Consider the following 21,695-nt stretch of genomic DNA (forward strand, 5'->3'; position numbering starts at 1 on the left):
AGATTTTTCTGACCTTCCCGCATTGCGGTATAGTTTGCACGGGCTGTTGCTAAGTATAAATGGTCATCCGGCTTGGCAGCCCGTACTTGGTCTTGCCATGACCTGTCTGGTCCACTCAATTGGCTAATCCTGGCTTAATTTTATCTGCAGTACCTCACCACGCATAATACAATCGAACGGTCATACGGCAAATCCTACGTGGACGCCCCAGGACACTGTTCCGAATGGACGGGATGTTACAACCTACCCCCTTTATAAATAAATTTCGTCCTCAAAATTTTGTACATGTTCGTATTGCTGAAGCAGGCTTGGGTAATGCTTGCGGACCTCTGCTTCTATCTCCCAAGTGGCCTCCTCTTCATCGTGATGGGTCCACAATACCTTGACCAATGGGATGACCTTGTTACGTAGGACCTGCTCCTTCCTATCCATTATTCAATTGGGCCAGAGAATATATGTGGCATTTTTCTTAAGTTCTACATATTCCCACTTGATGATGTGCGAAGGATCGGGGACGTACTTCTTCAACATTGATACGTGGAAGACGTTATGCACTCCGGCTAGAGGCATGGGTAGGGCCAAGCGATAGGCAACCGCACTAACTCGGTCCAAAATCTGGAATGGCCCGATGAACCGTGGCGCGAGCTTTCCCTTCTTGCCGAAGCGTAAAACGCCCTTCATTGGGGAGATCTTGAGAAATACGTGGTCCCCAGCTTCAAATTCTAAGTCCCTCCGCCTTGTGTCGGCATAGCTTTTCTGCCTGTTTTGAACCGTCAAGAGACGGCACTGGATAATTCCAATCTTCTCGGTCGTGATCCGCACCAAATCTGGTCCCAGCAAACTCTTCTCGCCGATTTCCTCCCAACAATGCGGGGCTCGACACGGACGCCCATACAAAGCCTCGTAAGGCGTCATACCGATGCTAGCCTGGAAGCTATTGTTGTAGGCGAACTTGACATATGGGAGACAATCGTCCTAACTCTCCTGAAAGTCCAGGACACAAGCCCGCAACATGTCTTCCAAAATCTGGTTCACACACTTGGTTTGCCCATCTGTCTGCGGGTGGAAAGCAGTGCTAAACTTCAACTTCACTCTCATCCTCTTGGATGTGGGTCCAGAAGATCGACGTGAATCGAGTATCCCGGTCTGACACAATTTCCAACGGAACGCCATGGAGTCTAACTATTTCCTTGATGTATATACTTGCCAAATCGTCGACGGAGTTCGAAGTCTTGATAGGCAGGAAATGGGCCGATTTGGTGAGCCTGTCCACAATCACCCATATTGAGTCATGCCCCTTTCTAGCCTTGGACAAACCGGCGATGAAATCCATGGATATGAAGTCCCACTTCCACTCGGCAATGGGCATGGGCTGCAACCCGGTGGTCGATGGTGCTCGGCCTTGACCTGTTGACACGTGAGGCATCTGGATACATACTCCGCTATCTCCTTCTTCATGTTGTCCCACTAATAGTTTCACTTTAAATCCCGGTACATTTTTGTACTACCAGGATGCATCGCTAACTTGGAGTTGTGAGCGGCATTCAAGAGTTCTTCTCATAGTCTTTGAAGGTTTGGAACACAAAGGCGGCCTCGGTACCGCAACCCTCCATCGGTACCGATCCTCTACTCAGACTTCTCATCATTCCTTGCTCTTTCCCTCATCTTCTTCAAATGCTCATAGCCCCCTTAAGCTTCAATGATTTTACCGTTAATCAGCGGCTGGGCCTAAATGTGGGCTACGACCTCGTATGGTTCCTCCACGGTGAGCTTCATGTCGAAGTCTCGAACGAATTCTACCATATCCCACTCTCTCACCATAAGCGGGACCGCAAATTCAATTGTCTTCTTACGACTCAAGGCGTCCGCCACCAAATTGGCCTTGCCAGGGTGATATGAGACATCAAACTTGAAATCCTTCAACGTTTCTATCCAGCAGCTCTGTCTCATGTTCAGATCATTTTAAGTGAAGACATATTTGAGGCTCTTATGATCAGAGAAGAGATCAAACTCCTCACCATAAAGATAGTGTCGCCATATCTTTAATGCAAAGACTACCGCTGCGAGTTCAAGGTCATGAGTGGGGTAGTTCTCCTCATGCTTCCTTAGCTGACGAGAAGCGTAAGCAATTGCCCAGTCTTTTTGCATGAGTACGCAACCCAAGCCCACATGAGAGGCGTCCGTATAAACAATGTACTTGACTCCTTGCTCAGGTAGCACAAGCACAGGTGCTGACATTAGTTTGTCCTTCAACTCTTGGAAGGCTGCCTCTGCCTTTTCATTCCAGGCAAATTTGAGGTCCTTCTGTGTAAGCTGGGATAGCGGTCGGGCTATCTTTGAAAAGTCTTTAATGAATCTTCGATAGTAGCCGGCGAGACCAAGAAAGCTCCTCACTTCCGTGACCGACTTCGGTTGCTTCCAACCCTGTACAGCCGCCACCTTAGCGAGATCTACAGATATTCCCTCCTTGGACACTACATGTCCCAGAAATTTTACCTCCTCCTTCCAGAAGGTGCACTTCTTAAATTGTGCAAACAACCGATTTTTCTCATGGGTTTCAAGAACCACCCTTAGATGCTCTTCATGCTCTTCACGGCTCTTTGAGAAAATCAATATGTCGTCGATGAATACGATGACAAATCTGTATAAGAACGGCCTGAAGACTCTATTCATGAGGTCCATGAATACCGCTGGGGCATTGGTGAGCCCGAACAACATAACTAGGAACTCATAATGGACAAAGCAGGTCCTGAAGGCGATTTTCTGTACATCCTCGTCCCTAACTCATAGCTGATGGTACCCTGATTGTAGATCGATCTTTGAGAAATATTGAGCACCCCTCAACTGGTCGAATAAATCGTCGATTCTGGGCAACGGGTATTTGTTCTGAACCGTCACTTGGTTCAACCTTCTGTAATCTACACACAATCGTAATGACCTGTCCTTCTTCTTCACAAATAAGACTGGGGCTCCCCAAGGTGATACACTGGGCCGGATGAAACCCTTCTATAGCAATTGGTCAATTTGAGACCTTAGCTCTTCCATCTCACATGGGGGCATGTGGTAAGTAGGCAAGGAGATGAGTTTAGCATCCGGAGTTAGATCGATTGTGAAGTCTATCTCACGGCGAGGAGGAAGTCCAGGTATGGCTTTGAATACATCGACGAAGTCTTGAACTAGGGGAGTGCAAGTTAGCGAAGGCCCCTGATAACCCTCCTCTAATGAAGCAAAACATAAAATCCTACGATCGTAGCTAACCTGAACTGGAAATGTGAGGGAAGTACTGCCTTCCTCGTATATCTTCACTGTCATTGTTTCACAATCAATTTCTGCCCTCACCACTGTCAACCAATCCATGCCCAGGATGACGTCGTAATGGAAGATTTTGGTCACTATTAGATCCACAAGCGCCACCTTGCATCCCAAGTCAATGAGGCAATCACAACATATCTTCGTTGCCTCTGAGAAGGATCCAGCAACTGTAATGATCTTTACTCTATCAAATGGAGTAGAGCGTAGTCCTAGATGCTTGACGGTGGTATGTGATATGAGAGAGGCTGTGGACCCGGTGTCCACCAATAAAAATATGGGAGTACCTTGTATGTGAGCCATCACCTCGAAGGCTGTTGGAGTAGGGATAACTGCATCTTGGCCCTCGGCCACTAAGGCGTGCACCCGAGCCTGCTGCGGGAAGTTCGGCCGCTGCATGGACCGTTGTGGCGGCCTAACCTGAGGTGGTGGTGGACGGCAAAACTGTTGACTAGGCCCCATTGCTCACAAGGGCGAGATTTGCAAGGCCTGCTGTGGGGGTCTATTGTTTCGCTGTGGTGGCGTGAAGCCAAGATCCCTCATCCTGGTGAAGCAATAAGGCTCCGAGTGGCTAGTCCTCCTACAATAACCACATATCTGTGTAGACTGTGTAGAAAGAGCCGGTGTGACTGCAAGCCTAGGTGGTGAGCTCGGGCGCGGACTCTTCCCGATAAAAGAAGAGGATGGTCCCTCCGTCCTACTCCAGGGTCCCAACTGCGAGCGGGTCCGCGTAACTTGCTCCTCGTCCTGTTCCGCCTGTATAGACATTTCGACGAGCTCGGCGTAGGTCCTGAGGTTAGTATAACACATCTTCGAGCGGATGCCACTCCTTAATCTTGACGTGAATCGTCTCATCTTGATTGCCTCGTTGGAGATCATCTCGGAAGCATAGCGGAAGAGTTCCGTAAAGCAGTTCTCATATTGAGCCACGCTCATCCCCCCTTGTTGGAGGCAGAGAAATTCATTCTCCCTCTCATGTTGATACGATTGAGGGATATACTTCTCATTGAAACGGGCCTCGAATGCCTCCCACGTCTATATGTGGTTCTTGGGAATAGATCGGAGGACACTCTCCCACCATAACTCCGCCTCCTTCTCAAAGAGATATAAGACGAGCTAGACATTCTCCGCCTCAAAATAGTAGAGAGGTCGTAGTAACTTGATGACCCTGTTGAGCCAGTATTTCACTTTCTCTGGGCGGTGGGTGCCGGCTAAAGTAGGCGGCCTATGCCTCTGGAACCACTCATATAGGTTGTGCGTGTTGGTTGCGGGCATGGCTAAGCCAGGTGCTTCAGGTTGCGACGTGCCCAAGTTTTGGGTCATGGCCTCCATCATAGTAGCCATCATTTGCTGTTGTTGTTGCATATTAGTGACCACCATCTGTTGATGTTGTTGCATGAGAAGCAACATCTGGTCTACTCGATCCATAATTTACGGCGTAGGAAGTACGGGTGCCGTAGCTTGCGGTGGCGGAGTACTCCGGGCCGCCTCTTGGGTAGTGCTACCCGTATTCTGGGATCTATTCCCACTTAGGGGGCCTTGTTGATTGTCGGGGAGGAGGTCCCTATCGACTAGGCCACCGTGAGGAAGGCAAACGTACCGACCCTCTGGTCGCAGAGGCATTTCCTGAGAAGAAATTTCTTAAAGTATTAGTCACTAGAACATTGCTTACACTAGGCATACCAGACCTATAGCCTGATATTCATGATTATAACCACAACATAGGCAGGGCACACTTCTAGCAAGGAGAACTTCAAGTCAATCCATACATTAGCATTAATTTCAAAATGCCATTAACATGGCCAGTTACATGCTACAACATAGATTATATAGATTACTAGATATGCTAAACGAAAAGGAAATACAAGCTAGTTAAACAAAAGTCCTAAGCATTCTTCAGTACATGGAATTAGTCTTAAACAACTTAGAGCAAACTACTAATCAGCAGTAAGGTGGTGCTGCTACTTGTCTGAGTCGGGCGAAAGTGGGGGTACCTCTTCCCTTTTGCTGCAGCAGATGAGGGCCTTTATGGCTCGGTGCATCTTCCTGTTCCATTCTCTTGCTTCGTTTGGTTCCTTGCTTGGGTTTCTTTGATCTCTACCACCTCTACCCTGAGCGCATCCAAGCACCTACGTATGTCTGGGATGGTAAGTGGCTCCCTGCCAGCTTCTTCGATCTCGTCAGCTCCTTCTGCCCCTTCGGCTTCTTCCTCATCCTCGTCTTCGTTACTCTTGTCGCCCTCTTCTTCCCCTTCATCAGCATCTCTGTACTTGTCGATGTGGGCCTGTTTCTGTTTGGGTCTCAATCCCATGGAGTTTAGCATCTTATCCCCCATGATTTTCGTGGGTATGGGGTTGCCATCCGACCCGCCTATCCCATATTGTTCGGCTATGTGGCAGGCTAAACGACCAAACGGGAGAGCTACATCCTTTCGCACCGCCCTTGCGGCCTTCACAATTTGGTAGAGTACGATGCTAGGGGCGCACACATTTGCTCCTCAAGCCACTTGATACATGAACTCCACCATGTAACGGGAGCATTCATTGCGGTTCCTCATTCTCGGGTATATATTGTGGGTTGCAATGCGGTGGAGTACCCGAAATTCGGGAGTAAGGGATGTTGCATACAAGCTGACCTCTCTCTTCTAGGGGGCAAGGCGGCCACACAAGAAGCGAGTTCGTTCATCGCAGGCTTCTCTCGAGTCGAGATTTGTTTCATCAATTTGCACCTCCCCCAGTGGTACTCCTAGTATTTCAGCAAAATCCTCAACTCCTAAGTGGACCTTCTTGTCACGAACTAAAATATCAAACCCAAGGGGCTCGAATTGAGGATTTCTAATCCGAGTGTAAAACATCCTAGCCCGCCCCACATCGGCTTGCTCGTTTACATAAAACATGGGGCCCCAATCCTTCTCCATAAGTCGATTGAGTAGGGAGTTATTACCTAGCAAATGTTCCTCCACGGAGGCCTCGAAGGTGACTTGGCGTATGCGAAAATTTTTCAAGTCTTCAACTTGCGCCTCATCCCTTTGGGAATCGTTCCACCTCTTGGATCGAATTTCCAAGCTTGCATCCCCCTTTCGATCGGCCTTCTTCTTACTATGCCGCTCTTGGCTCGGCCCCGCCTTCTCAGGAGCCGCCCTTTTCTTCCCCACAAGGGAAAGGACTACTGGGATAGTGAAGAATGAGGCAATGGTGGCAAAGAACGCCATACTACTCGGTTGAAGGTGAACGGGTCTTTAGAAAGGGGTTATAGCTTGGGTTTTGGGAATGGCTTTGTGAAAGGATGGAGAAAATATGGGTTGGGTATGGATTTGGAATGTGGTTTTTTAAAAAAAGGTTTGAGAATGGAGCTTGGAAAGGAGTTTGGGAATAGGGTTTTGAAAAGGGTGGAAGTAGGTTGAAGAATGGGCTTGGGGAAGATGGGTTGGAGAGAAGGAAAAGAAGTTGGGTTGAAGGTGTGGGGTTTGAGGAGGGATTGAGGTGGTTTAAGGAAAATGGAGTTAAGGGATGGATCCTAAGGAGTGATTTGGGAAATGGGTTGAGGGAATGTTGGGTGTGAGGGTTTGAGGTTGGGTGTTGAAGGTAACTTGAGAATGGGATAGGTTTTGGAAATGAGGATGGAATGGGTTTTAGGAGTTTGTAAGGAAAGGTAGATAAAGAAAAGGAGAAGAATTTGTGGGAGAATGGGAAGTTGTTGAGGATGGGTTTTGGAAGAGGAAGAAGAGTAGAAGAAGGTTTATGTGAAGAGGAAGGAGGGTAAGTGAAATGAGAGAGAAAAGGGTGGCTAGTAGAGGAGTATAATGAGGGAGAAAAGAGGTGGGGTGGTAGGTTTTTTTTTAAAGGGCACAAAGTGGTGGGGCCCGCCCCATTTTTAGATTTGCAAAGGCCAACAAAGAGGGGGTCGACGGGGAGCATGCCGTCTCGGCGGGGCGCATGCGGACCGGGGGTGGGGAGCCCGCGGCTCGCTGAAAGGTCGGCGGGGAGCACGCTGTTTCGGCGGGGCGCACGCGGATTTAAGTCCCGAGGCATTTTTAACGCTTCCGGGCATCAAAATGGCTCCCCGGAAAGTACTACACATGATTTTGGGGTAGGAGAAAATGATCTCCGCAATAGGCCTAGTATCTTTATGAGATTCTTTTTGGTTAGGGGCCAAAGTCTCCTTTTTCTCCTTTCTCTCTACTTCCTGTAAAATTTTGTTTGCCCCTACCTAATAACCCCTGCATGGGTTGGAACTAACATGTCGGCCTAATATTTGCTCATTTGGACTTGGACGAGGGCTCCTGTTGCGCAATCGTTCAGTCTATGACTCGTCTCTATCAGTATACGGGGGAAAGTTTGAAAATAGAGCAAGGACAGGTGAGTACCTAAAAAGATATATTGGAAAAAAGGAATTTCAATCCTTGGCCTACTTGGCTAGCGGCATTAAGTTGTACTGATTTGGATTGCGAGGTTAATCTCAACTCAAGGTTGGGACTGCGGCGCCTGAATTGAGTGGGGTGGGATTTCCAAATTTATTTCATCGGTTTGTTAAACAAGCATCGTTTTGGAAAATATAATATGGGATTTCCAATCCCATGATGGTGAGTTCTTAGGTTTAACGAGAAAGGAAGACACAGAACTTCCTAGTTAATCGAATCGAACTACGCCGTCAAGTTCCCAACTTCTTGTTCGGGAATGGGGTGGTTCCTAATGTTTCATGGTTTCCATCATGCGACCCTCAAGTCAGCGGACGCGTGAGTTCATGACCCATGGCCCAATTGATTCCAAACTATCACTCTGATACCAACTTGTAACGCCCAGGAAATCGAGGGTCGTGCATACGCTCAACTCCCGAGTTTCCGAGAGTCACTTTTAACAGATTTTCATTAATATGCATTTGATCCGTTTTAGTTGAAGAGCTTGGAATTTCCTGGAACATGAACATATTCACACAAGTCTACTGAAATGAAAGAAATCTAACACATATACATGTCCAAAAATATAAATGGGTCGCACAAGGCGTTGCCCAATCAAAACAACAAAAGAATACTATGTCCAAAAGAATAAGGTCGAGCCTACAGCCCAACAATCCCAAATCCTGCCCCTCAAGCCAATGGAGAGTCATCCATCAACTGGAAATATGATAGCTCGTCCTCCTCGTAGAGGCACGCCTCGTCAGGCTCCTCCAGTCCTGAGTCACCTGCATCTATAAACGGGTCTGGTTGGTGTTTTAAAACACCGTCCCAGAGTGGGAGTGAGTGATCAACTCAGTGGGTGCTATTAAACTTAAGTTATCACAGGCATCAATTATAATATGATCTTAATGAAAAACAGTCAATCATAAACATCTAACTAATCTTATTAATGCGCATGCATGCTGTATGATATGATGCATGCCCTCGCCACAATGCTCCCTCGAGCGACTCCCTCTAACGATCACGTATGTCAACACTCCCTCAGAGCAACCTCGACTGCCGAGTCGCCACCCTAACTAATGCGATGCAATGCGATCGTGTTAGCCGAGTTATTACATCCATTCATCCAGCAGGTTGAGAATTCTGATACACCCCACGTATCAATGTCCTAAACTGGTGCGAGGCCAATACCCCCTAACGCGTGAGGCCGAGACCCAGTGGTCCGTGATCCTGTCGGGTTCCTCATCCCCGACTTCAAGCACATGAGGAGTGTCAAGAGAAAAGGATCGCTCACGGTCACTACGGGGAGGCGCGGTACCCCAGCGTAGGCCGACAGCTGAGACACAGTGTCCCATTCCACCATGCCCGGCTCAAAAGACTGTGGACCAGTTTCAGTCGGTTATTAGTAGGCCACTGCGGTGGTAGGGTGTTCCAAGTTCCATACAGGTGTGACAAGCATGGTTAACAAAATAAGGTTGGTTAGACAATAGGCTAGACCACGCGAGTCAGGCGAGTGTGAGATGAGTGTCATCGGGCACAAGGGACCCATGTAGTCGAACTACAGCTACCTGAACACACCCGCCCAAACCCACGGGTCTTGCCATAGTATAGTCCTACCAATGGGACTACCGTCTCTCATCCTGTTCCTGACCAACCCAATAGTGTGTGGGTGATCCATGAAATACCGACAATCCAAGTTATCAACTAGCATATCACATCATGTTTTCATGCATCTCAATCATACAAATCCAAGTTATCAATTAGCATATCGCATCATGTTTTCATGCATCTCAATCATACAAATCGCATATGCTCAACAAGCAAGCTATCACTATCATGAACAAGTGCATGTGAGTTGTGTGGGCCTATGAGGAAGTTAAGCACTTCCCCCATATTAAGAAATCATGTGCGCAAGCGAAATAACATCATATATACTATGAGGCACAATACATGAAGAAATCAAACAAGGCATAATCGTGTAATCATACATACACAAAAATCATGTGAGAGGTAAGAAAGACATCAAGAGTGCCAAACATACAAATCCATACAATTTTAGTCACAATAGATGATGTTTTATTTAAACCAACCTGATTTAAATGATTTTAAACTCGCAAGTATACGAATCAGATGTAGATGTGGTACGTATTACAAGATCGTTCCCACGAGGACTGATTGTCACAATTCAAAATTAAAGACTCTTCTTAACTAATCCAACAAATATTTGAGATAGTAATTGAGTAAACTAAACAAAAATCAATGGAAAAATAACCGAGAATAATGAGAAAAATTCAATCAAGGAGAAGACTAGGACTTTCGAATCCACCCATAATTATCATAAACCTTGTTCTACCTGTTGATTCACCCTAATTCAGATTGATATCAAAATAAATAAAGCGCACTCTATGTCCTTGGTCGGGCACACAGAATATATAATTCCTTAAAGCATATGGATCACATCTTTCCATCCATGGTCAGGCATGGAAAGATGTAGATTCCTGTTTCTTCCTCTATAGGAACCTGTTCATGGTCAGACACAAGCACCTAGAATAATATTCCAAACAACATCCATAACTAGATTTTGGTTGAGCTCTTAGCATAGAGAAGTACGGAAATTTCTGTTAATCACACTAGAGAAAGAAACAATCCAATCAGATTCAGATAAAATCAACACATACAAAAGTTATTCAAATTAGGGGCTTCATCTCAGCCCTAGCTAAAAGATTAGAAACTCATGGGATCAAGTAGGAAGACGGAAAAATAATATTTATAAAAGAAAAACTCCATCCTCTCTTCCCTCTTGCTTTCTCTCTTTTGCTTTCTTTAAGCTCTCCCTGGATTTGCTCTCTTTTCTCTTTCCCCTTCTCTCTATCTCTCGAATCGGTAATGGAGGTGGTCTCAGATCCACGTCCAGCCACACACTCCTATCTTCTCTCTTTCTTTCTTCTCTCCAAAACGAACCTCTTCCTTGTATTCCCCTCCCTATTCCCCTCCCTCTCAAACGAGCCTTTTCTTTCTCTTTTATAGTTCTCAGGTACGGTGCAGAGCTGTGCTGGGATGCGTACAAAGAGTCGGTGGGAAGGTCTTTACGCACCAGCGTGGGTAACTTCTTTACATAGCCTAGATCAGACGCAAAACAACCCATCTTTCCTTGCTCAGTTTCCAAAAAAATATCGTCCCTTAAGACGTTTCCGAGTTCTCTACATGATGGACGGATCAGATCTTTCATCTGATCAAGTATGGTGGGCCACAACCGCCTGGAAGTCCGCTTTTCGCGGACGTGCGTAAGCCTTCGCACGTCCGGCGCTGTGATGCTCGGTGGGCCCCACATAAGCATTTTCGGAAAAATCCACCCCGTACATTGGATTCAGGACGAAATTTCGTTCAAAGATGGATGGTTTTGAACGTCCATTGACGCGGCCCAGAGAAGGAATCATGCTGAGATCTTTTTGAACGTCGCAGGGCAGTCCGGTTGTGACCTCTGTAGCGCACACGTGTGCACGTATAGACACAAACTGTAAACATGGTTTTGTAGCTCTTGAACCCTTCTACACGATGAATGGTTTGGATTAGACGTACGTGCCGTGGGTGGGGCCCACAGAGGTCCGTAAAAATGGATTTTTCGTCCGTTACGCGGCGCAGAAATGGAAACTTCCATTTTTTGAAAGGAAGTCGAGTCAGCGCTGCTGACCGACGTAGGTTCGCTCGGTGCACGGACAGTGCACATGTGCATTATGCACATGTCACAAAAGGTGGGGTCCACTATGATGCTGTCGAGAAATCCAATCCGTCCATCCTATTTCTCATCTTATTTAAATCGTCTAGGTCAACTTTGAAGTATATCCAGATTGTAGGTGGGCCTAAAATTGGAGATTAATGGGCTGATCTGTCCGTTGGCCCACTTCTCGAGATATCCAATGGTTGAAATTTAATATGTACAGTTTATTTATGGCCTACAGGTCATGTATGAAGTTTCGAGTCAATCGGATGACAGAAACCATGTGATCTTGCATTTTGGACTATTTTTGGGCCTTTTTAACGTGAACGACTTGATTTTCTCGGATCTCTGGTATGTAAATTCTTCAGTCTTAGTTTTCTGGAGTGCGTCCCTTGCTCTGGTGACTTCGGAGTGTCAAATCCATGCTTGTAGTACTCTTTTTCCATCAACGCTCCTGATTTCATCCTGCAATAAAAATATAATTAAAATATTCCATTAAGCATTATCATGTACGTAAAATCATGTAATAATTAGGGTCTGATATGTAATATTCGACCCTTATCAATAGTACTTCCTAGGGTTTCTCTAGAATTTCAAGCATTGCATCAAAACGATCAAAATCATTAAGCTTATACTAAAATTGGTGCTAAGCCACCTAAGAATAATAGTCCGCACCTATGGGTTGTTGGAGATTCGAAAAACGCCTTAGGAAAGAGGGCTTTCGGGTTGATCGGCCGGAATCCCTAAAACAAGCTCTTGCATGTTAGAATTCTAAGCCAACCCCATCTTAGTACATGGATTTCAAGAAGAATGGGTGAGAGATCTTACCTAGGCAACCCACGGACGATTGTTGAGGTTAAGGAGGAGAGATTCTCCTTGTAAGAGAGGTAGGGAGTTGGAAGGGTTGACTCTCTTAGGCCCCACTTCGATCTAGGGTCCACCTTGTATCTCCTTCTCTCACACTATCTTCTCCTCTCTCTCTCTCTCTCTCTCTCTCTCTCTTTACCCTTGGTGGTTGTAGTAAAGGAGGAAGTTATGAGAGAGCTAGGGTTTTGTTTCCTAGACTTGGGCCCTTTGGCCTTAAGTTTCGTTAAATGCCTACAATGACCCTCTAGGGCTCCCTATTGGTCTAGGGCTGGCCCTAACACTCCTTTGGCCACCAAATTTGGTGGGCAAGTATCTTATGGCCCGAATAGGGCCCGTGTAAAATTTGGGGACAAACGGATGAATGGATATAGGGTCTGAGTAAGTGATCTTGACCTTTAAATGGCCCTATGGGGTCCATTTTGGTGACTGGATTGGTTCTGGTGGCCCTCTGGCCACGAAAATTATAGGATAGATACTCCATGGCCCGATGAAGGGCCATGCAAAATTTGGAGACGATCGGATATGGGGTTTGGTCGTACGGGTCCGATTTGTGATCAACGGTCACCGTTCCTCGATCAGGTCCCAGAGTTTGTGGACGAGTGTAAATGTAGAAGAGATCTGATGGTTGGATAGCCCGGAATCTCGGTTTCATTTGCGAGTGCCAGATTCCGGTCCTAGCATTGATGAGGTGTATTTAGCCTGTGCCAGATCCCACTTCTGGGTGTCCACTGGGTCCGTGGTCCGTGATGATCCACAAGCCCAGTGAGTTCTAAGGTCCCCTAAATTTTTAGATTTTTCTGACCTTCCTGCGTCGCGATATAGCCCGCACGGGCTGTTGCTAAGTGTAAGCGGTCATCCTGCTTGGCGGCCCGCACTTGGTCTTGCCATGACCCGTCTGGTCTACTTCATTGGCTAATCCTGGCTTAATTTTATCTGCGGTACCTCACCACGTGTAGTATAATCGAACGGTCTTGCGGCAAATCCTACGTGGACGCCCCAAGACACTGTTCCAGCTAGACGGGATGTTACAGTTTCATTCAATATAGCAGATAAAGCAAGAGGAGTATTATCACTATCTACGTCCAGAATAAATAAATCTGAAATTAAATTTCTCCATGCAAAGATGAGGTTATTCAATCTCAAAGAAACTCTTGTCCCGAAAAATTAAATATCAAAACCATCAAATAATAACCTAGAAACAGAAATTAAATTCCGACTCATCCCCGGTGCATAAAGAGTATCATGGAGGATTATTGTTCGCCCTATGCGCGTACAGAGATGGAAAACATCAATCCCTAGTACGTCTTCGACAGCATTGTTTCCCATATACACCTTGTAACTTCCCTTGGCTAGAGGCTGGAATTCATCGAGTCCTCGACGACTCTATGTCACGTGCTTTGTTGCGCCTAAATTCAAAATCCACTCATTAAATATAGTATCAACGGAAAGAATTTCAGAACAAACGCCTACATACAAAGTATCTAGTGACTTAGGAATTACCATCTTTTTATGGGCACACTGCCGAGTATAATAGTCGAAATTTTCACAGACAAAGCAAACTATATTTATCTTTTTTTACTTCTTCTTTCTATTCCCCTTCTTAAGATTTGGAGGAGGTGCTGTGATCTTCTGTTCTTGGTTATTATTTTTCGCCTTCTTGCGAGATTTAAACTGTTATTTGTTATCTTTCCGCTTATAGGTCTCTGCTACAAAGGCCTTGGCCGAACTTAGCTAAATTGCATTCATTTCAACCTCATGTACCAAGTGACCACAAAAGTCTCTAAACGTAGTGATAGAATCAGTATGGTTCAAAATTCTTTTTATTGGGGCCCAAGATTCAGGCAAGGAACGATGCATGGTTATAATCTTTTGATTTTCAGTCAATTTACACCCAACATTCCTAAGGGCACCTATCATTTGCTCTATCTTACGGATATGATCTTTGATGGGGCAGCCAACTAGTATCCTATATTCCTGGAATTCTAATTCTATTGCCCGAACTCTCGCATCTGAATTTTGCACATAGGCATTTGTCAGTGCTTCCCAGATTTCCTTAGCGGTATCATGCACTTCATACGTAGGTATGAGTTCTTTGTGCATAGTGCTAAGAAGGACATTACAAGCAGAACAACTTTGTTTTCGCCACTTGTTGTAGCGAGTCATCACAACCCTATGTTCTTGTAAATTTTCGTTTTTAGCCAATATGGGTTCCTCTTAAACTTCATCGAGTGTATGCGATATGTCGTTCTCGTCCAGAAGGTATCGCACCGCGCAGGACCAATCTTCGTAGTTGTTACCGTCGAAATGTTGTCTTTTCAGCTGTTCAGCGATTAACGCTTTGATGGTCATCTCTACATTGCATAAGTATCACTACTTAGCTATGATCTAAGGTATTGACACTAATCATCAGCATTTCTACGTGTTATATAAATTTTCAAAGTATAAAAGTAGTCAACACATCTTAATGAGATCTCAAAGTCCACATACCCGAATGGTTGTTGTAGAACAATCAAGTTCTCTATTTAAGATGAGTTTAATGCTTTTATAAGAATAATTTTCTATAACGGGCAACCTTCCATTATTGGTTGCATGTATCATTTGGTGGAGGAGAATAAACTCTCACTCAGGTTATGCACAACCTATGTTTATGTGTAGGAAGCAACTAGCACTAATTTTCTATATTCCAATATTTTAAAAAAAAATACCTCAGATCTGATCACATCAAGCCTAATTATATCACACATATAATCATCCGAAAAAAGTGAATTGTATAATCATAAAGAGAGTTCAATCATCACTTGTGATCATGACCATTAGTGATAGATCCAATCATTACCGTTAATGTTCATTATTGATGATGGATCCTATCATCAATATTGATCATCATGGTTAATGATCGTTTCGATCACTAATGATCTCTAGATCACTAATTCTCAAAGAAGATTTAATCTACACCATCCATATTTTCGCTAAATGTGGTTAACAGTTTGCTAAAAACAAATATATATCATACAAAAATTGCATAAGCTAAATTGCAGGAGAATTTTAAAAAAATTAGGTGACCACTTATCATATCCATATTTAACCGTCCATTTGAAGTCCACTGTTCAAGACAAGTAATATACAATTACTTTGGACGGTGGCCAAACCATGTAAGGGCCCACCCCATGGACAGCCCAGATCCTATTCATAAATCTGACTGTTAAAGGATTTGTATCTACAGCTGTACATTACAGCTATACATGTTATAGATGGTCACATGGGGGACGAATCCACTGCAGCGTAAAACACCTAATCTTGTGGACCCCACCATAATGTATATGTAAAATTTAATCCGTCAATCAGGTTCTATCCTCGATTCTATTGTGCAAAAATAAAAAATAAAAATCCACAATTCATGTGGGCCAAACCACAGAGAACAATGGGAGTAGGTTGACAACCATAGGTTTGTGTGTGGGGCCACCATGCTATACATCCTTCATCAATAGGATGTATGTGCTTTACATCCATGTCGTTCATCCGTATACCAAGCTCACCAAATGGATGGACGGTTTGGATACAACACATATCTCGTGATCAAACGCACATGTACAACAACTATATGGCTGGTTTGATGTACATCCGCCAATCAACTTCCCACGTGTACAACAACTGTGATGTACACCAGCCAATCAGCTTCCCACGTGTTCGGCAGCTGTGATGTACACCAGCCAATCAGCTTCCCACTTGTACAGCAACTATATAGCTGGGTGCGTGACATGTCAATACAATTATCTATTGGCAGTATGATGAGATACGTCACCAGCAGCTATGATGTAGTGGTGTACTTTAATACAACAACTATATATGAGCCCACTTATCAGAATAAGAATGCGTCTACATAGCTATTACTTTTGTGACTGCAGCTATATAGCTGGGTGCGACAATACAGCAACCTCATAGTTGTGTACGTCACGGTGGCCGTATGGTTAAGCATATAGAAATGTTTTATTTGAGTATGTCACGGTGGATTGTTTTGAACCGTCCATTAGCGATAGAGTTGGCATGTTTACCACCGGGAACGGGCGGGCCTACTTCGCAGCTTGTGGGCTCGGCCCTACAGGGCAAGCATTTATCAAGATCCATGCGTGCATCCTCATGAATGGTTGGAGATCATGATCATCGTTGGCCCGTGCTCATCCAAAGTGGATCCCATCGGATAAAAGGTCTGGATTATTAAAAAAATTGCCCTGAATTTATGAAATCTAGCACAATAAGAAATTACATGGTTTTCCCATGCACTTAGGGCTAATGGCTCAGTGATCCAAACCTTAATATGATGGGGAATGCCTGAATCTTCCAGATCTTTTGCTATGGCCCAGCAGAACTTTAGATCGGGGTGAAAGTTCTTCTTATGGGGTTTCACGGGATTCCGCATCACATGGACCGTTCAGATTAGACACCCATGGCACGTGTGCAAAGGTGCGCACGTGCGTAGGTGCGCAGGGGAGCATGACTCTATATATATATATATATATATATATATATAGATTATGCATAATAAATAATGATTGGAATCCAGATCATCTAAATTATTAGGCCATGTTAGTAGGTATTGTACAATACATGCACATTTGAGAGTCCAAATTTTACACATGTACATGCATCCATGTAAGCCCAAATTTAGTGCATATGTGCATATCAAGTCACTGTACGCACACTGATCTGATACCATTCAAATAAAAATTTGAGTATGATTCCAAAAAAAAAAAAGGGGGGGAGGCCACTTACCTTTTTGAAGAAAATAATTGGAGATCCGCCGTTTAACGCTTTGATACCACTGATGGGAAATCGCTGAAGGTGAGCCCTCAAGATCTGACGGTCTACACGAGTTTTAGAACCCTCACAAAGCAGAAGATCGACGCTCAGCCCGCCTATCTACTATTAGAGTAGATGGATCTATTCACACCTCTGATCCTACAGTATAAGTGGCTCCGGATTGTGATCTATGGATTAGATTGTCCCAAGGACAAGTTAAAAGGGACAGATTATTGTGCACACTATATCTCTCTGTATACTCTCGATATTTTATATGATTGCCTTTTATGAGAGAAAAGGTATCCCTTTATATAGGAAAGGAAGGAGATGGGATGAGACCAAATTATCTGGTCTTCTCCCTATCTCCTATCCAAAATCAAATTCAAAATTGAATTTGATATTTCAACAAAAAGGAAAAAGCTGAAAGAACCCACTAGTGATTGCTTATGAGTGGGCCCCACTGGCCTACATCCAATAGTTAGCAAACCACAAATTATGTGAAGATGAACTTATAAAACTAATCAGTGTGATCCACACATTTGTAACACAAAAATGGAAAGTTTGCAAAGAAAATAACTATTGAGTTCACATCCAATGTACGGTTGTAATCTAACTGATAAGTAGACTTACCTGATTTTTGGTCCAACCAGCAGCCTCCTTGCTCAGTATCTTCTCAATCACATGTGTTGGTAGGCCCTTCTCAATTACTTTCGCAAGAGTCCCACTCCCATCCCTCAATGAAACGATGGTGTTTAAATGTCCTGTTTTCCAAACAAATCAGTTAACCATAGAAAGCAATCTAAGACATATACAATGCATGCATCTACCAAAATAGAAGGTAGTTGATAATTCTTAGGTAGAGAATTTGTGTGGCCCGTTCATGTTATCAGTTTGCATAAATGGGACCCACAATTCCTCGGAATTTACTTTATTTTAGGGTATGTATAATCATAGTTAGGCCCCGTTTGTTAAATCTGAAATTTGAAGCCTGAATTTGAAATCTGAAGTCAAAAAACTTGTTTGGTAACAATGGCTGAAGTCTGAAAATTAAGTACTCAATTTGAAACAATTTGTTTATTAACAAATATCTGAAATGTCTGAAATATGTTAATTTGACACATTTGCCCCTATCTATCTCCTGTTTGGAAATACTTTAGATTATAAAGAAATTATTTCAAAGTGTATCAACCACTAAAGGAGTATCTTGGTTATTCTTGGGAGATCGGAGCCCAAACTTGACCCATGGGACAAAAAACAGAGAATACCTACCCAATTTCAAAGTAATTGGACGGTGCATTACCACAAAACAAACATTAGAAGTTAGTTGGGAATTAAAAAGTGTAAATAGATATGCATGCATGGACCAAGCGTACGTGGTAAGTCGATTTTGGTTATAATGGTGAGTATTATCCGTGCATCTGCTAAGCGTGTGGCCCACTGAAAACTCAGATCAGCCCCATATCTGAGCATGTGGATTTATATGATACGATCAACATTATGAAAGGAGTGGATCCTCCGAAAAGTACCAGGGGTGGACCCCACCTATTTCGAACAAACCACCTCAGAAACGTCCTTCCACGGTGTTAACACAAATATTAGCATGATTCAAAACTTCTGTGGCCCCACGAATATTTCAACTGTGGACATTTAGTTATCACGTTTTCGGCCCACTTGAGCATTGGATACAGTTCATCTTTGGCCTCATGTCTTAAAATGAACTGATAAAATGAATGGACAGTGAGGATTTCTCACAAACATCCCAGTGGCCCCACATGCGTTCCCAGCGCAGGAACTCCCCGCGAAAGGCTTTTGCAGGAGATCCGCGTCCGGAACGGATTGGCTACTCCCACGGCCACCGGCCAATGGCTGCTGGTCGGTGCTCTATGGCCCTTCCATGATGTATGTGTTTCATCCATGCCATCCATTTATTTTTTCAGATCATTTCATGGTATGGGACAAAAAATTAGATATATCAAAATCTCAAGTGGGCCACATTATAGGAATCAGTGTTGAATGAGCGTCAACCATTAAAAACCTTTTGGGGGCTATAAAAGTTTTGGATCAAGCTGATCTTTGTTTTTTCCCTTCATCTGGGCCTGTATGACCTAATAAAAATATTGGATGTCAAATAAACAGTACAGTAGGCCTTAAGAGGATTTTACTGATGTATATCCAATCATTATTGTTTTCCTACGGTGTGGTCCACCTGAGATTTATATCCTCTAATTATCGGGGTGAAGCACTAGAATGACCTGTAAAAATGGATGAACGGAATGGATGAAACACATACATCATGGAGGGGCTAACAGAGCACTGACTACGGTGGCTGGGGAGTAGCCAATCCATTTCGTGTCCAAGGCGAGCGCCGAGTTGCGAGGACGTGGATTGCGTACTACCCTCGCCCGTCCTTAGCTCCGAATGTGCAGTTCTGTGGGTAGCCCACCGTGATATATCTATACATCCAAACCGTCAATCCCTTTTCTTAGATTATTTTAAGAAATGAACACAAAAATGAGGCAGATCCAATGCTCAAATGGACCACACCAAAAATAGCAGCAGGATAATGATTTTCACCCTTAAAAAATTCACAGGTGCACTGTGACATTTATTTTCCATCTAATCTATTCATAAGGTCAAAAATATATGTACGAAGAGAAAAAACAAATTTCATATTGATCTGAAATTTCTGTGACCCCAAAAGGGTTTCAATGGTAGACGTTCAATCCCCCTCTGCTTTTTGCAGTGTGGTCCAGTTTTTCTATGGACCTGCTTCTTTTATTGGATCACACCTTAAATTATCTGAAAAGTAAATGGACGGTGTGGATCAAACACATAAATCATGGTGGGGCATAAAGAAGTTTAACAGGTTAAAGGTTGACTTTGTATTGCATAAATAATTTAAAAGAAAAAATTTCCATAGTTATTTGAAAATGGTTACTTTTAGAAGTAAAATTTTTTTGTTTAATGAAAAATCATCGAGCGCATTCCGTGTTCACCATTAAGCCAGACTCCTATCACGGAAAGAATTCTGTCTTCCGTGTTAACAACGCATTAACAAACACTACTAAACACGGAAAATTTTTCCCATTCCATGTTAAGTGCAAAAATTCAGCATTAACAAACACGACCTTAGTGTATTATTATTGGATAATAATATCCTTCAATGTGTAATATTATGTAAACAGATGAAATGCCTCTTTGTTTTGATTGGTGGAATCTAAAGTGGTTGATAGTGTTTTAAGCATTGAAGATATTCGCCTATATATCTCATGAAATATCTTATATTGCACTTGTGCAATGCAAAACGCACTAGTAGGAAGATATATTCTACATATTTGATTTGGTGCCTTGTTCGATTTTTGCTTTTTATTTTTATTTTTCTCTATTAAAAATATTAAATCAGCGTTAAGTTGTTATAAATTTATTATTTTTCATATTTTGCATCAAAATTATAAATTAAGAGCTTTAATTTTAAGATTTGAAAGAAATAAGCTTAGTTGTAACACACGTGTAACATCTTTTCCTATTCATCGCAAAACACAACTGCAAGATCGGATAGGATAGGTGTACCCCACCGTCAACACGCTCCTGATCCACTCATGTGTTGGGTCACAAATGTAGGTTGAATATGAAGTGTTGTACCCATCCTGTAAATCAGGACAATGCATGTCATTGATAGCCCCATGTGAGGGGTGTACCGTACTCCGAACTGCTCTCTTGCCAAGGAGCTAACTTTTCCTTAGGAAGATATGTATTTATTATATCCACGCCGTTCATTTATTTCCCAAGTTCGTTTATTATATCCACACTGCTCATTTATTTCCCAAGTTCGTATTAGAGTATTAGTAAAAAATAGTCATATCCAAAGCTCAGGTAGACCGCACCACAAATACAAGTGGGGTAATAATTCTCACCATTAAAACATTTGTTAGGCTAGAAATAATGTTTATTTTCTATCCAATCTGTTCATAATGTCGCATAGACCTGGATGAAGAGGAAAACAAATATTATATTAATCCAAACCTCCTGTGACCCTCAAAAGGGTTTCAATGGTCAACGTTCAATCCCCCACTTGCTTTTTACAGTGTGGTCCACTTGATGGATGGACGGTCTGGATATAACACGTGCCTCAAAATGGGACCCACAGAACTTGGTGACGTCAACACATCTGTCAGATCGGTGGTGTGTGGTACACCAGCCAATCCACTTCCCTATGTCAGGGCCCACGCGTCAATGATCCTATCCATTGAGCTGACAGACCCATCCTGCAGGTAAACGGACTGGCAACTCCCCTAGCCACCAGCGCAGTGGCTGATGGTCGGTGCTCCATGGGCCCTACCATTATGTATGTGTTTCGATTCCGTTCATCCATTTTACCGATCATTTTAGGGCTTGATCAAAAAATGAGAGGGATATAAATGTCAGTTGGATATCCACCATTAAAATCCTCTAAGGCCCACTGTACTGTATATTTAACATCCAATCTATTGATTAGGTCATACAGACCCAGATGAAGGGAAAAAACAAAGATCAACTTCATCCAAAGCTTTTATCGACCCCAAAAAGTTTTTAATGGTCGATTTTCATTCAACACTGTTTCCTATAATA

At 43.6% G+C, this 21,695-nt stretch overlaps 1 protein-coding gene across 1 annotated transcript; it reads right to left on the reverse strand.

Annotated features, from left to right (window-relative positions):
• Positions 1-3,006: 3,006 nt before the first annotated feature.
• On the reverse strand, positions 3,007-3,771 carry LOC131226867 (uncharacterized). The gene has a single exon (XM_058222579.1). It carries the CDS (start codon positions 3,769-3,771, stop codon positions 3,007-3,009), a length of 765 nt encoding a protein of 254 aa, XP_058078562.1.
• Positions 3,772-21,695: the final 17,924 nt, after the last annotated feature.

This window comes from Magnolia sinica, chromosome 15 (genome assembly GCF_029962835.1).
Source record: "Magnolia sinica isolate HGM2019 chromosome 15, MsV1, whole genome shotgun sequence".
In the NCBI taxonomy this organism is placed as follows: Eukaryota; Viridiplantae; Streptophyta; class Magnoliopsida; order Magnoliales; family Magnoliaceae; genus Magnolia; species Magnolia sinica.

Coding starts and splice junctions, on each gene's coding strand:
- LOC131226867 (XM_058222579.1), bottom strand. CDS start 3,771: ATGGGGCCTAGTCAACAGTTTTGCCGTCCACCACCACCTCAGGTTAGG.